The sequence below is a fragment of the Arvicanthis niloticus genome, chromosome 11 (assembly GCF_011762505.2).
Source record: "Arvicanthis niloticus isolate mArvNil1 chromosome 11, mArvNil1.pat.X, whole genome shotgun sequence".
NCBI classification, from domain to species: Eukaryota; Metazoa; Chordata; class Mammalia; order Rodentia; family Muridae; genus Arvicanthis; species Arvicanthis niloticus.
Genome location: NC_047668.1, coordinates 10,177,716 through 10,191,809, shown reverse-complemented (window position 1 = coordinate 10,191,809; position 14,094 = coordinate 10,177,716). Strand labels below are relative to the sequence as shown.

At 40.4% G+C, this 14,094-nt stretch overlaps 1 protein-coding gene across 2 annotated transcripts in view; it reads right to left on the bottom strand.

Moving 5' to 3' along the window:
• Sec23a (SEC23 homolog A, COPII component) overlaps positions 1–14,094 on the bottom strand; it is a 51,935-nt gene that overhangs the window by 2,690 nt on the left and 35,151 nt on the right. For both annotated transcript variants that reach the window (XM_034513902.2, XM_034513903.2), the window contains exons 16-19: positions 13,512–13,673; positions 10,539–10,625; positions 6,509–6,664; positions 5,035–5,100 (exon numbers count right to left, since the gene is read on the bottom strand). In XM_034513902.2, the coding sequence (XP_034369793.1) occupies positions 5,035–5,100; positions 6,509–6,664; positions 10,539–10,625; positions 13,512–13,673 (471 nt within the window). The remainder of the gene's footprint in view (positions 1–5,034; positions 5,101–6,508; positions 6,665–10,538; positions 10,626–13,511; positions 13,674–14,094) is intronic.

The window sequence follows — 14,094 nt, the reverse complement described above, 5'->3', positions numbered from 1 at the left end:
TGCATGCACCTACATACCTACACACACACACAAATAATAGCAATAATAATAATAAATCATCTCTCTCTTTGCTAAGATACCTTGATTTCCAGACTCCCTTCTCCCTGGCATTTTTAACAAAAATGTTAGCCAAAAGGAAGGAAACTCATTTCTCTCTCTCTCTCTCTCTCTCTCTCTCTCTCTCTCTCTCTCTCTCTCTCTCTCTCTTCTTTTCTTTCTTCCCTCCTCCCTCCCTCCCTCCCTCCCTCCCTCTCCCATACTTCCTTCCTTTCTTTCTATCTTTCTTTCTTTCTGAGTAAGGTCCTCACTGTGTAGTCCTGGCTGACCTGGGCCTTGCCATACAGACCAAGATGGGCTTGAATTCCCTGAGTGCTAGGATTAAAGGTGTGCATATTATGCCCAGCTTATATTATTTTAAAATAGCCTATGCTTATCAAATTTTCCAGTCATTTTAATTGATTTTGTGTAATTAGCAGGAGTGAAGGAAATTTTCTAATATCCACTTTAATAAAAACTACATTGGAAAACTATTTTGATAACCCAATCAATTGGCAATGAAATTTTACTGTGGCAAGAAAGAGTATTTCCCAGGAGTTTACATAGCTGATTTTTTTTTCATTTTCTCCTGATTCACAAATTCCATCATTAATAAAAATTTTAAGTTTAAAAACAGAAAAATTATAGAAATCAGCAGATTGGTAGCAAATATGAGATGAGAATCCAACGCTCCATGGATCTACGCTGGCATGCCCACAGACATGCCAAAACATATTCTGAATAGAGGAAGTCATGAAACATGTTAATGCCTAAGGATGTGAAGAAATTGGCAAGGAAGGATTGACGTGCTGGGCCTGAGGAAATGGAGTCAGAATGGCTGGCTTCCTGTGTCTCTGTTGCTTCCTAACCATGTGGCTCTCAGCCCCACAGGATCTGTGTCTCTGCACAGAAACCAGACCTCCCTGTGCCCAGCAGTGCTGTACAGACAGCCTAAGCAGCATAAAGCAATGGGATGTCAGGCACGCTCAGTAAGCACTCGTCAGGATTACATGTTTGGGACACCATCACTGTGTGACACTCAAACACATGTCCTCATTCTGCACTCACCATTTTCTCAGGAGAGCTCGGATGTCACAAACAACAACCTCATGGCTATTGCTTGTATTCTTCCTGTAGAAAACTTTTTTTTTTTTTACTTTACTTAGTTTACACCTCAACACATCCACTCTCAGATCTGTATCTCCTTTGTTGTTAGTTTACACATATTACAGAGATATTATTTCAAATGTATAAAATACTAATGCTCAATTCAATTCTATCAAAAAGTAGCAGGGAATTGATCTCTATTTTTCAAGTGAGCCTTTTTCTATTTAAAATATACCAAAAGAAAAATGTAAACAACCGACCTAACCCACAAACCCTTTATCTACCATGGTATCCTGCCTGAAAGATATGCAGGGCAGTGGTGGCACAAAACTTGTGGGAGTGACCAACCAATATTTCATTTGACTTAAAGCCCACAGCATGAGATGGAATTCATCCCCAACACTGTTTGAGTTACCAAGAGCCAGAGACTAGATATCCCAGAGGCTGAAGATAAAACCAAAAACTACTGTTCTGAAAACAACATAGCAATAAAATAATCCCTAATAACACTCTGCTATACTCAAAGACCAGTGCCTTGTTGAGCCATCATCAGAGAAGCTTCCTCCTGCAGCACATGGAAACAAATACAGAGACCCACAGCCAGGCCTTATGGAGACAGTGAGAGACCTTGGAATTCTCATCCCTAAATACATGTCTCCATCAAATCCCCCCCTTCAGAGCTCAGTGATCCCCGAGGACAGGAGGCAGAAAGAGTGTGAGAGCAGAGGGGATGAAGAACACCAGGAAACAGGACCCTTTTAATTAGTGGCTGTCAGCCTTCCTGATGTAGCCCCTTGACACAGCTCATGCTGTGGGGACCCCATACATTTATGTTCACTGCCTCTCCGTAGCTGTAAACTTGCTACTACTGTAAACTGTAATGTAAGTATTTTTGGAGATAGAGGCTTGTCAAAAGGGTCACAACCCACACGTTGAAAAACACTGCTCTAAATCAACATAATCAACGCTCCTATGAACTCACAGAGGCTGGGGCAGCATGCGCAAGCCTGTACAGATCTGTACCAGCTCCTGTGCATAGTTATTATGGCTTCCAGTTTAGTATTTTTATGTGAGTGTGTGAACGAGTGGGTCTCCGTTTCTTGTGCCTTCTCTTGAGTTCTTTTCCTGCTGTTTGTTTCCTGCAGTTTGGTGCGTTAGCTTTTGTCATATATCCTGTCATATCACATTCCCTTAGGAGACTGTTTGCTTTCTAATGAGAGACAGGAAAGGAGTGAACCTAGATGGGAAGGGAGGCAGGAAGGAACTGGGAGGAGCAGAGGGAGAGCAAATCACATAGGACATAGTATGTGAAGGGGAAAATCTATTATTAATAAAAGAAACAAAAATAAGTAAAATATATCCAGAGGCTTATCAGGTAAAGGCAGTTGACATACAAGCCTGAAGACTGTGTTCAATCCCTGTACCCACATAAAAGTGAAAGTAAGGAGCTAACTTGAAGGTTGTCCTCTGACCTCTACATGTGTATTGTGGCATGTGTGCACACAGACAGACAGACAGGCAGACAGGCAGACAGGCAGATATATACTACATGCATTCATACACACGCATACCCGATAATAAGAAATAAAATAAATTTTAACAAATAAAGCACATCCAAGATTCGACAGCTAGGCTCAAACTTTACATCACTAAGGATATGAAGCACTTAGCACACATACATATACACACATACCCCAATAATAAGAAACAAAATAAGTTTTAACAAATAAGCACATCCGGGATTAGACGGCTAGGCTCAAGCTTTACTGTTGTAAAGGATACGTTCTAAGGATATGGAGCACTGTGTAAGAGTGCCGCAGTGATGCCCTCTGCAGGCCATTCATGGGTAATACTTATCACTGGAGTTGTGTTTGAATGAGAGCATGTTTGAGTTTGAGTGTGCATTTGTTTTTGTGTGGGTTATGCGTGTGCTCTTTTTTTGTTTTGTTTCATTATTAAAAGTCATCATTAAAAGTCTTTTTCCCCACAAGTTTTCCTTACAAGCCAAAACCTTGTTTCTATACTTTGATTATTCATCAGTTTCTTTTTCAGAAGCAAAGATATCATCCAAAACGTTTGTGATGTCCTTACTTCTACCTTGTTACTGCCTGAATCAAAGCAGCTGACTTTTAAACAAGGTCACCATCATTCCCCTCAAGAATGAACTCATCTTCCTGGAACTGAGTAACTGAGCGAGCAGCACATGTCCTCCCTGGAACTGTGGATATATTTATTATCCACCCATGAAGTTTCCGACTTCAGTCAGGGTCCCATTCCAGAATAAGGATGCTGATGGAAAGGGAGCACCTCATCCTGTGTGGGAAGCTCATGCTGTGCTCCCATCATGCTGTGCTCCCCATGTGCATGGGAGCCCTTCACAATAACTGTGCATTCCTGCTAGGCAGTGGTGGCACACACCTTTAGTCCCTAGCACTTGGGAGGCAGAGGCAGGTGGATTTCTGAGTTAGAGGCCAGCCTGGTCTACAGAGTGAGTTCCAGGACAGCCAGGACTACACGGAGAAACCCTGTCTCGAAAAACCAAAAAAAAAAAAAAAAAAAAAAAAACAAAAAAAAAAAACTGTGCATTCCTTCACAGGGATGTTGGTACTTTCTTGAATGCTGACATCTGAATGCTAAGAATGGACTTCACCCTCATAGTTCATGAGGCAGAAAAAAGATTTTTATTTATTTTTTTGGAGACAGGGACATGTACCCCATGCTATCCCCGTGCATGCTAACCCCATGCTATCACTGGGTTCTTGATTTCTAGCAATAAGAATAGTAAGAGGTCAGATTCCATTAATTTTTAGCAAAATATTCAGCTAGTTAATTCCCAAGTTGGAATCATTAAATTAAGTTAAACTATAAATTCTGAATCTGCAGTTAGAGTGGCCTGGGTTAAAAACAGGGCCCTGGGCCAGCAAGAAGGCTCACTGGGTAAAAGTATCTGCTGGTGAGTTTGATGGCCTAAGTTCAGTCCCTAGGATCCATATGGCAGAAGGAAAGAACAAACTCTCAAGTTGTCCTCTGACCTCCACACACACTCATGCCTGCATGCAAAATAAATAAATAAAATGTACTTCTAACCCCTATTTTCTCTTCTAATGGGGGAATTAATAACATATGCTTCATATAAATTTTAACAATTAAATTAAAGTGCATAAAAAATGCTATCATTGTAAGAAGGACAGGCAAAGTGGCTCAGTGGATAAAGGTATTTGCCCAATGCTGAATTCCACGCCTGGAACCACAGAAAGAGTCAACTCTGTCAAGCTGTCCTCTGACTTCCACATTCACTCTGCATAGTGGTATACACCCACATTAAATAAATACTGATTTTTAATCACACATCAAGAGAGACCATAGGGCCAGGTGTGATAGCACACAACTGTCATCCCGGCACTCAGAAGAATGGAGCACGAGGATCAGCATTTCTAGGCAAGGAACTGCAGTGCTGTCTGTCTGCGAGAAGTAAGAGCGCCTGGCTTTGGCCAATGGCATGGATGAGATGGAATGGGAAGTGAAACAGACAAGATGGATGTGAGTAGCCAGAGGTGGGAAGGGGAATTCTAAGGAACTGGCTTTGAGCCTTGGAAATAGAGACTACAAAGGCGCCTGGAGAGATGCCAGGCATCGCCGAAGCCTGTGGCTTACACTTGATCGCTTTTGTCTCCAGTGGATTGGTGCTAAACCTGGAGTCTGAAGAGGTTCCATGTGACAGGATCATTTTCTTATTTTCCAAGGTAGCACCAAATACTCGTTACATTTTATACTCTTCCCTTATATTTTCTCACAGAAATGATTATTAAATATAGAGGGGAAAATTAACTTTTACTAAAATAACTAAGAACAAAGAAAGAAGTTATTTCCAAGACTGCTAGTCACACTTACCTGCCCCCAGGCATACATGTTATTATGAGTCTGTGAAGGGTTGACTTTGGAAAGGAGGAAACGTGCCTTAAAAGTAAAAATAAATAATAGTACTGATCAGAAACAGACTCAGTAAGATAAGCTCCAGACAATATACCAACCTAACCTAACTAAAGCCAACCTAACTGAATATATTGGTAAATTTGTTAAAATGTAACACTTAGAAAGTTAAATTTTAAAATGCATCACCCACAATATAAATAATATACTCTTTCAACATTACATATTTGTAACATTCATAAAATAATAAACTACTGAATCCCAAACTCAGCACATAAAAGTTGTATGTACAGGACTAGAGATGGCTGGGCAGTTAAGAGCACTGATTGTTCTCTCAGAGGACCTGGGCTGGTTGGAGTCCCGGCACCCACATGGTGACTCACAACCGTCAGTAACTACAATCTTTAACCCAGGGTATCTAATTCGTCTCCTGGCTTCTTTTGGCGCTGCATGAGTGTGTTGTACTGGACGTAAATGCAGGCAAAGCATCCAAACACAGGAAATAAAAACAAGTTTACAAATTTTTATTTGTTAACACAAAACTTATTTTAAAATGAGTGTGAAAATACAGTTTTACCAATTACTCTGAAACAAAAGTCTAAAGCCTTGTAAAAATGATTTTACTCCACAGGTGATAACTTAGGCAACATTTTATCCACCCTCTACAGCAGCTGATCAATCAATAAGTAAATGAGTGATTAAATAAGGAAAATAACAATTCACATTAAGATATTGATGAATGAATTCATTAAAAATCTTAGTTCATTCTAGGAGAACAAAAGCAATCTAATCTTTTGAAATTTAGAATCCTACAAAAATCTTTCTCTATTCCCTAAGTAGCTCTCGTCCTAGAGTAAGGAGCCTGGGATTCAACTATTAACTCCTAGTCAGGGTCGTCAGGCTTACAAATGCAATCTCAGTATCCAGGAGGCTGAGGCAGAAGGAATGGTCAAGGTCAGCCTGAGCTACATAGTAAGACACTATTTCTAAAAAAAAAAAAAAAAAAAAAAACAAAAAAAAACAAAAAAAAAACCACCAGCTCCACTGACTGTGCTTTCTTGAACCTGACAAGTTACTTTCTACAAAACTGAAACAAATTAAAAATCTTCATAGGTTTTAAGAAAAGTACACTGAAGCGAACGAGCGGTGGCACAGCGGCTTAGGCCTGCAGAGGGCGAGCCCCCGCCCTTTGCTCTCTCTCTCTCTCTCCCGCTCTCCCGGTGTGACTCTGACCGAGTCTCATGGGAAAAAAGAAAAAAGTGCTTTGTTCCCTTCCGCCCTGCCTCCTTCCCTTGCCCTTGGTCTTGTGTGGCAGACGTCTCCTGTTACATCAGAACACAAGCAGGACCACCTCACTGCGGCCCTGCACACACGGCACAGTGTGCCCCTCACTGCGGCCCTGCACACACGGACACTGGCACAGTGTGCTCCTCACCTGGCTTCCGCCGTGCTCCGTGTCAATGTATCTTGGCATCGGAAATCTGGAGTGAAGAATCTCTTGTGCATCATCTACCGGGGCTTGCAGAAGGTGCCGGAAATTTTCATATTCTGGCATGTCCTGGTATCCTGACTTCCGCCACTGTGCTATAGTCTAATTTTAAAAACAATTAAAGAAGTTATCTTAAATTTCTTGGTGATCTAAAATTCTTGAGTAGATTTTTCTTCAAAGGAAGTTATCTTCAGAAAACAAGTGAATATGAAAAAATACTCCCACTGACCTCAACTTTAAAAATTACAAGTACTTATTTCAGTAGAGAACACATAAGTAAAAGAATATATTATTAAATACGGAATAAGCACTCTTGTGGTGGTTTGAATAGGCATGGCCCCCATAGACATGTGTTTGAATGCTTAGCCAATGGGGAGAGGCACTATTAGGGGTGTGGCCCTATCGGAGGAGGTGTGGCCTTGTTAGAGGAATTGTGTCACATGGAGGTGGGGCTGTGAGATAATAAATACGCTTAAGCTCTGCTCAGAATAAAACACACTGGTCTCCTAAGGCCGTCTTCAGATCAAGGCGTAGAACCAACCATGTCTGCCTGCACACTGCCATGCTTGCCACCATGATAATCCATTAAACCTCTGAACCTATAAACCAGCCCCAAATAAATGTTTTCCCTTATAGGAGCTGCCTTGGTCATGGTGTCTTTTCATAGCAATGAAATCCTAAGACACTTCTCCAATTTAAAAGTGAAAAGAAAACTAGATGCAGTAAGCACAGAAAGCTGAGGTGGGGGTTCCTTACACCGATGGACACTATGAGTGAGCCTCGATCAGTGGGGGAAGGAAGGAGTCGGATATAAAGACAGCAAAGGTGGACCAGGTGTGACGGCACACCTATAATCCTAGCACTGAACAGACAAAAGCAAGAGTAGCAACTCAAGCTTGAGGTCACCTGGCCAACTTACCAAGTGCCAGACCAACCAAGGCTACAAAATTTGGCCCTGTTTCAAGGAACATAAAGACATAGAAAGTAAAATTATGCTGCTTTTAAAACTTAAAAGAGCCGGGCAGTGGTGGCGCACGCCTTTAGTCCCAGCACTTGGGAGGCAGAGGCAGGTGGATTTCTGAGTTCAAGGCCAGCCTGGTCTACAGAGTGAGTGCCAGGACAGCTAGAGCTACACAGAGAAACCCTGTCTCGAAAAACCAGGAAAAAAAAAAAAAAATTGCAACTCTGTGTATCACATCAAATTAGTATCAAAAAAAAAAAAAAATCTTTTCCTTTCTGTGAGGGGTTTTTTTATTGCAGATTTCCTATAGAAAATTAGTGGCTTTCAAAAGTCTTCACCAATGCAGTTACATTCTTTTCTTTTTGTTTGTTTTGTTGACAGTCTATCTCTAAATAGTCCTGAAACTCACTGTACAGACCAGGCTGGCCTCAAACTCACAGATATCCGCCTGCCTGTGCCTTTTGAATGCTGGGATGAAAGGTGTGCACCACCATGTCCAGCTAGAGTTACATTCTGATAAGACATAGACTAAAAATTTTACTAATGATGATACAGATACTGCTCTGTAGAAGGGCAACTGTGAGTCTAGAGGCATATTAATTAATGTAGAATGTTAAAGCTGGTTTGGAATCCAAGTTATTTGACTCAGTCAGTGTGTATTCTGTATAACTTTATATTCTGCATTTCAAAGACCAATGCACGCAGAATTTCTCACATTAACAAGTAAAAGCAAAAACTGCTACTAAATTTAAAAAGTTAAGAAAAACCCTATCGCTATTATTCTTCTTAAAATATAAGATGCATTAAAAGCTGGTATCAATTTTAAATAACCAAAAAACAAAAACCAGTGGCTGGAGAAGTGGCTCAGTGGTTAAAAGCACTTCACAGAGGTCCAAGTTCAGTTTCTAGCACCCAAAGAAAGCAGTTCATAACTGCCTGTAACTAGCTGGGCTGGACTCCAATAGAACCTGCACTCACATGTGCATTGAATAAGTGAGAAAACATACAAACATACACACACACACACACACACTTAAAAATAAAATGAATCTTAAAAATAATTTAAAACAAAAAATACAAAAACAAAACAAAAAAATAATTTAAAAAATTTGAGGCAGTGTTTGACCATATAGCCATGGCTGGCCTGGAACCTGCTATGTAGATCAGACTGGCCTCAAACTCAGAGGTCTGCTTCCAAGTGCTGGGTCAAAGATACACATCACCAAGCCCAGTAAATAAATCCTTGTAAAAGCACTGGATACTACTTAAAAGGATACTAGAAGGTCAGGTGTAATCACCAGTAATCCCAGCACAGAAGAATTGAGGTAGAAGAATTTTAAGTGTAAGAGAAGACTGGGCTATCATATCAGGATCTCAACATTCAGCTGTCCTCACCAAAAAATAAAATCTAAGGTTACAAATAAGGTAACTAGAAAAATAAGGCCATCTAAGATACAATATACTACATTACAAACTCAAGCACAGATCCAGGAAAAACAAATGTGCCCTCCAAACTGCCCAGAGTGGTGTTTTCATCCACTGTACTGAGGTGCTGGCTGAATGAATCCATGCAGGAATAGACCTCTGCTGAACACCCAAAATAAAGGTCAGCTGCTACCCACACTGCTCGTCAACCACTCAGCACCTCAGGAGGTCATCAATTCTCATTTGTGCCTTATATGCGTCTTTAGGATATATGAAACACATAGAAAACCCCCATATTACACATAGTAATGAAGAGCAAGCTTGCTCAATGACAAAGGCTTTGTCGCGCCCCCACTAGATCAGCAAGGAAGACTCGACAAACCGGATCCTTCTCAACAACCTTTATTGGAAGCGCTCTTTTAGATTTCTGGGAGAGACCCCAAATGCCCAGAACGGGCTGTTTATATACCCTCAGCCCTGGGCGGGGCAAAGCGCATGGAGGTGCTCGATTGGTCAATTTGCAGTGCCTCATATGCATACACCTCAGCATACCCCGCCCAGGAGGGGGTGATTGGCCAGGTTCATGGTACCCTAGTGGTACCTCATTTGCATGCCCCATTCGGGAGGGGCTGGAGTCAATTTCCAAAGTGCACTGCGCATGCGCAGTGCACTGGTAGTCACTACCTGAGCCTAAGTAGCCGCCATCTTGGATTGCCGCCTCAGAGCGGCTGGCACGAGCCGAGCAGCACTGTCAGCCACTTTGAGTCAGCGGCTTCACTCAGCCCTCAGGTCGGTGGCTTATAAAAGGCTGACTTTCCCCTTCATGTCTGTGTCCCTGTTTATATTTTCATAGTACTATAATTTGTGCAAATCTACTCACCAACTAGTGTGTGAACAAACAACAGAATAACACAAGCAGGCTCAGTATGATTGACACCTAGAATCCTAACCCATGAAGAATCACACTCATATAAATATATATACACTGTACATATATATGTATGTATACCAGTTGAGTATTGTCTACCTGAATCCTTGATAGCACAAGTTCTATGGATTTCAGGCACTTTCACGTATTTATATGTATATGTAGTGTGTGTGTGTTAAAATACTTTGGAGATGGGAACCAAGTCTAAACACAAAATGTACTTACATTTTAATTACTTATGTCTCAAAAAGCAAGTCTATACATTTTAAATGCTTTTGAGCAATAGGGCCAGCAAGATGGCTCAGTGGGTAAAGGCAACTTCTTCCAACCTGATGGCTTAGTTTGATCCTAGAGACTCACATAGTGGAGGCGAAGAACAGATTGTCCTTTGACCTCTGCACTTGTGCATACACTCCCCTCTACACATAAACAAACAAAACCAATTTTATTTTAAAAAGTTAAATAATAACTTTGAACATGAAAAATAAGATTTTTTATTTCTAACATTGTAGTACTCAAACTGTTTGGATTTTTAATTTTTGAATTTATATAGCTGAGTATTTTATAAATATTTTATTAAAATAGTTTTTGAGCCACATATTAGACAGGAAAATTTTTTCACAGAATAAAAATATTTCACATACATAAATCTATCATCTTACCTCACCGTGATAAATCAAAATCTGGAAAAATGTGTCCATGAGAAGAATGCGATCTGCAAGAATGCTGCTGCTGTCGAGAAGAACTGGCTGAAATGAGGCAATGACAGGGTAAGGTTATCCTCTCAGTCTTGTTAACTTGTCCTAAATCTGCATACAAGCACTAGCTATCATCGCACCATCTGACAGAGCATGCTTCTGTAGCTCCTGCTTCCCCTTCATCTCATTGCTTAAATTTTAAATGTACCAGACACTTCCAGACACTGTGAATTCTCAATGTATTTTAATTCTCTAAAGAATCTCTCTAATACTGAAATAATATTAAGAAGTCAATATGCCAGGCATTATGGTATACAACTTTAATCCTAGTACTTGAGAGGCAGAGGCAGGTGAATCTCTGTGAGTTCCAAGCAGTCTGGTCTACAGAATAAGGTCCAGGTCAGCCAAGGCTATATACAGATTGTCTCAAACAAACAAACAAACAACTTTTTCAAAGATTTAAGAAATCAAAGACAGCCTCTAAGCCTGCTGACAGTAAACTGAGGGAGAGATAAATAAAAGGCCTGGACTATAAGAAATGTAGGGTGCATGAGAAAACAGCTCTGAATATGAAATGGGGCACCGTGAATTGATTATAAGTTTGAGTAACACATGTACAAAGATGGCAACCAAAGCTATGGGGTTAGACTGTGTAATTCAGAGAAACTGAAGATGAGGAAAATGAAAAGACTGAGCCCTGGCCAAGTGGAGAGGCTTATGCCTGTAATCGCAGCACTTGGGAGGCTGAGGCAGGAGAATCACTGAACTTCAGGCCAGCCTGGGCTACAGAGTAAGAGCCTGTCTCAAACAAAAAATATTAACGTCTTAATCTTTTCTTAAGGACTTAGACTTAGAAGTCTAAAAGGAAAACCTGGCAAAATGAGACCAAAGAGCTCTTTGTGGCCAGAAAGAAAACTGGGAAGGAATGGTAGGTACCAGAATGCCAGAACAAAAGGTCTTGAAGAATAGACACTCTCCAGAAAAATGCTGTTGAGTTTCTTAAAGGATGCTGCCCAACATGGGTGATGTTGATTATTATATTACATTACATTATATTGTATATTCTATCATAATTACAATACTATATTATATAATGTCAGAGACAAATTTTGCTTCAAATAAGTTAGGGGCTCAAAAGTATAGATAACAGGCTTGGAGAGAGAACACAGTGGTTAACCATACTTGCTCTTCCAGATGTTCCGAGGTCAGTTCCCAGAACTCACATCAAGCAGCTCACAACTTCAGGTCATGCTGGCTACAGGGGACACTGGCTACAGGGGACACAGTGACTTCTGTCCTCCATGACCACCCACATGCTTGTGCACACACTACCAGATGTACATACACATACATAAAAATAAATACTTTTTAAAGTATGGGGGCTGAAGAGATGTCACAGCAACCACATGGTGACTCTGGAACTCTGGTTCTAGGAGATCTAACATCTCTTCTAGCCTCCTCAGACACCAAGCATGTACATGGTACACAGAAATAAATGCAGGTACACAAAACATTCAAATAAAAAAACATTTAAGGCTTGGAGAGATGACTCAGCAGTTAAGAGCACTGACTGCTCTTCTAGCGGTCCTGAGTTCAATTCCCAGACAGCACATGGTGGCTCACAACCATCTGTAATGGGATCTGATGCCCTCGTCTGGTGTGTCTGAAGACAGCTACAGTGTACTCATATAAATATAATAAATAAATCTTAAAAAAAAAAAAAGTGTAAGTATGGACAACAAATAACTTTGGGTTTAACTGTGTCAGGAAGCAGAGAAACTAAGTGATAATTAGAAAAAATAAAGGAAACAGTTGGTTTTTAATGATTTGCTTTTAAAGATGAGTGCTATTAAAAGTTACTATGTTAATGAGAATGGCCCAGACTGAGGGGAAGGTAGCAGGAACCAGGAGAGAAAGAGGTAAGTCTAAAGGCAAGGCATTAGGCAGATGCAGGGACAGAACGGCTGGGATTGGCCAAGGTCACGAGCTCAAGGACTCCAGTTCTCGTCTGAGCTATTTTACAATTCTCAGGTGTCTACAGCTCATATATTATTTTCCTGATCCTAGGAACTACAAGTCCAACAAGTTACTTTTTGGAGAAAAAAAAAAAAAAAAAAGAGGTATTAGCAGGCCAGGCATGGTGGCACATGCTTATAATCCCAGTACCCAAGAGGCCAGCATGATCTACCTAGTGAGTTCCAGGACAGCCAGGACTACACAGAAAAAAATTGTCTCAAGAAGACAAAAAAAAAAAAAAAAGGGGGGGGTAACAAAAGGCATCATTTTACCTACAATTTTCAAAGACTTGAGATAAAAGCAATCAATAGATATCATAAATACCCAGTACCAGTTATACTGACCTCTCCTCAAGTACTGTTTCCAGACACAGCTGCTAAATAGTTTTAAATGATAAAATGAACAATTTAAACTATCAGAAGAAAATCTATTTATTTGATAAGAGATAAAAGTGTGTTGAACACTTTTCCAAGACAGCTCAGGGTGGCTTTATTAATCGCATCTTATTTCCTCAAAAGAACAAAGGAAAACGAGATATGTGAAGAGACTTAATTTTGACAGGTTGCTCTGTCAGACATTAAGCTATGAAATTAGACATCTCTTCCAGAATCGTGATCATTTCTGAGCCTTGTTAAAGGAAGGCAAAGAGTAATCATAAACCCTAGGCAGCTTTATCAACCAAACACTAAACGAAATCACCCAAGAGTATCTTTTATAGTATTTTTGTATTACTATAATACTTTTGTATTAATGATATAACCTACCTAATACATAGTTAAACACTCATAAATACCTTTAAATGAGCATCTTGAGATGATAATTTAACAAATTCCAACTTCATTTCAAAACAACAGTTGTTGTCACTGTCTTAATGCCACATATCACAGTAACAAGGCCAATCGACCCTCTCCTTCTCCTTACCTCTGGTGGCCCACTGAAAGAATAGGCATACAGAATGGGCTGAATCATGATTAGAGACTGGGTTAGATCCTGGCGCATAAAATGGTGACGATAGTATGAACTCTCATCAGGACTGTTGTTGAAAACTTGCAAGAAAGGAGATCTTCTTAAATGAAACATAAACTACAAAATAAAGCAGGTGAGATTAAAAGAAAATAGCTTTTACTGGTGTTACTATGGCAATAACAGTTCTCTAACAACAAAACATTTGCTGACAGTGTTGTGTCACATCAACTCAAAAACACAAGTTCTATTAAGAATATACTAACAGCCGGGCGGTGGTGGCGCACGCCTTTAATCCCAGCACTTGGGAGGCAGAGGCAGGTGGATTTCTGAGTTCGAGGCCAGCCTGGTCTACAGAGTGAGTTCCAGGACAGCCAGGGCTACACAGAGCAGAGAAACCCTGTCTCGAAAAACCAAAAAAAAAAAAAAAAAAAAATACTAACATAGTACTGGAGGGATGGCCAGCAGTTACTTATGAACCCGGAGTCAAGGGGGCTTTCAGTTACCAGAACCCACACTGGGTAGTTCACTTCTCCCTGTA